General features: G+C 44.1%; 1 protein-coding gene across 1 annotated transcript in view; it reads left to right on the top strand.

Moving 5' to 3' along the window:
* CLCN5 (chloride channel, voltage-sensitive 5) overlaps positions 1–2,071 on the top strand; it is a 274,777-nt gene that overhangs the window by 270,062 nt on the left and 2,644 nt on the right. Inside the window, exons 10-11 of the mRNA XM_010853710.1 lie at positions 377–775; positions 1,402–1,618. Coding sequence (XP_010852012.1) covers positions 377–775; positions 1,402–1,618 — 616 coding nt within the window. The remainder of the gene's footprint in view (positions 1–376; positions 776–1,401; positions 1,619–2,071) is intronic.

Below are 2,071 nucleotides of genomic sequence, written 5' to 3'. Positions count from 1 at the left end.
CATATATATAGTTTGCAATTATTCTACAGTGGGCCTGCATGTCCCAGAGAACCTCTCATGTCTGTGGTTTTATACAAATCATAGACATCTTATGCTATTACTTTTATAATTGGGAGTTGGTGGGGAGCAATAAACAAATGAAAAAAGAGTGAAGGAGGTACCTTTTGTAGAGCTTATTTTGAGAAGTGTGACTCCTGTGCATTGTAAACTTGTTTGAACGCAGTTGCAGGAGTCTATGCAGTTGTAGGCAAGCCTCCTTTTAGTGATGTTTCTGGTAAGTAACTTTTTCTGGATGGGGCCTGTGAAAGGCCCATAACTGTAATGAATCCTATACTTTTCCTGCCTTCACTAAGTAGCCTGTTGTCTATTTTTGCAGGTGGGGTGACTCGGATGACCGTTTCTCTTGTTGTCATAATGTTTGAATTAACTGGTGGCTTGGAATACATTGTGCCTCTGATGGCTGCAGCTATGACAAGCAAGTGGGTGGCAGATGCTCTTGGGCGGGAGGGCATCTATGATGCCCACATCCGTCTCAATGGGTACCCCTTTCTTGAAGCCAAAGAAGAGTTTGCTCATAAGACCCTGGCAATGGATGTGATGAAACCCCGGAGAAATGATCCTTTGTTGACTGTCCTTACTCAGGACAGTATGACTGTGGAAGATGTAGAGACCATAATCAGTGAAACAACTTACAGTGGCTTCCCAGTGGTGGTGTCCCGGGAGTCCCAAAGACTTGTGGGTTTTGTCCTCCGAAGAGACCTCATTATTTCAATTGGTAAGGATTTCATAAAGGGGACAAGGAGGTCCACTATAGAAATAATAAATAAATATGCGTGAGGGGAGGGGAGGGATAAATTAGGAGATTGGGATTAACAGACACACACTACTATATATAAAATAGATGACCAACAAGGACCTGCTGTATCGCACAGGGAACTATACTCAGTATCTTCTAATCACCTGTAATGGAAAAGAATCTGACAAACAACATATATATATGTTTATATGTGTGTGTGCATGTGAAAGTTGCTCAATCATGTCTGACGCTTTGCAACCACATGGACTCTAGCCTGCCTCCTCTGTCCGTGGAATTCTCCAGGCCAGAATGCTGGAGTGGGTAGCCATTCCCTTCTCCAGGGGAGCTTCCCAACTCGGGGATTGAACCCAGGTTTCCCACATTGTGGGTGGATTCTTTACCATTTGAGCCACCAGGGAAGCCCATAGAACAGAATCATTTTGCTGTAGACCTCAAAATAGCACAACATTGTATATCAACTATACAATAAATAAGCATGCATGCATGAAATGGGGAAGACAGAAGGGGGAGGGGACTGGTTAGGGGCCAGAAGGATAGAATTAGTCCTTCTTTTTTAACTTTTCCCCCCTACTTTTTTCCAATAGAAAATGCTCGAAAAAAACAGGATGGAGTTGTGAGCACTTCCGTCATTTATTTCACTGAACATTCTCCTCCAGTGCCACCATACACCCCACCTACCCTCAAGCTTCGGAACATCCTGGATCTCAGCCCCTTCACTGTGACTGACCTTACGCCCATGGAGATTGTGGTGGATATCTTCCGCAAGCTGGGACTGCGGCAGTGCCTGGTTACACACAATGGGTGAGAGCTCTTTGGTGAAATCAGATTGGGTTAGGGGAAGAAAGAGAACGTAGAGAGATTAAAGAAAGAAAAGCCCAGCTCACATGAACATTAGTAGCACTTATAGACCTTGTGGAAACTCTGAGATGAAGATGGATATGTTTCTCTCACTGTCATAATAGAGAAGATGTTTGGGGAGGATAGTGGGTTTGAGAGATGTGAACTGCTGGTTGCATATTATAAATAACTCAGTTCCTCCCCTACAAAGGAAATACTATGTTCTTAAGAACAGGCAGCACTGAAATTTAAATGGTACTAGGTAGTATATGTCGGAGAAGGCAATGGCACCCCACTCCAGTACTCTTGCTTGGAAAATCCCATAGACGGAGGAGCCTGGTGGGCTGCGGTCCATGGGGTCGCTAAGAGTCAGACATGACAGAGCGACTTCACTTTCACTTTTCACTTTCATGCATT

Source organism: Bison bison, unplaced genomic scaffold, assembly GCF_000754665.1.
Source record: "Bison bison bison isolate TAMUID 2011002044 unplaced genomic scaffold, Bison_UMD1.0 scf7180017864331, whole genome shotgun sequence".
NCBI lineage: Eukaryota > Metazoa > Chordata > Mammalia > Artiodactyla > Bovidae > Bison > Bison bison.
This window is presented reverse-complemented; position numbering and strand designations above follow the sequence as displayed.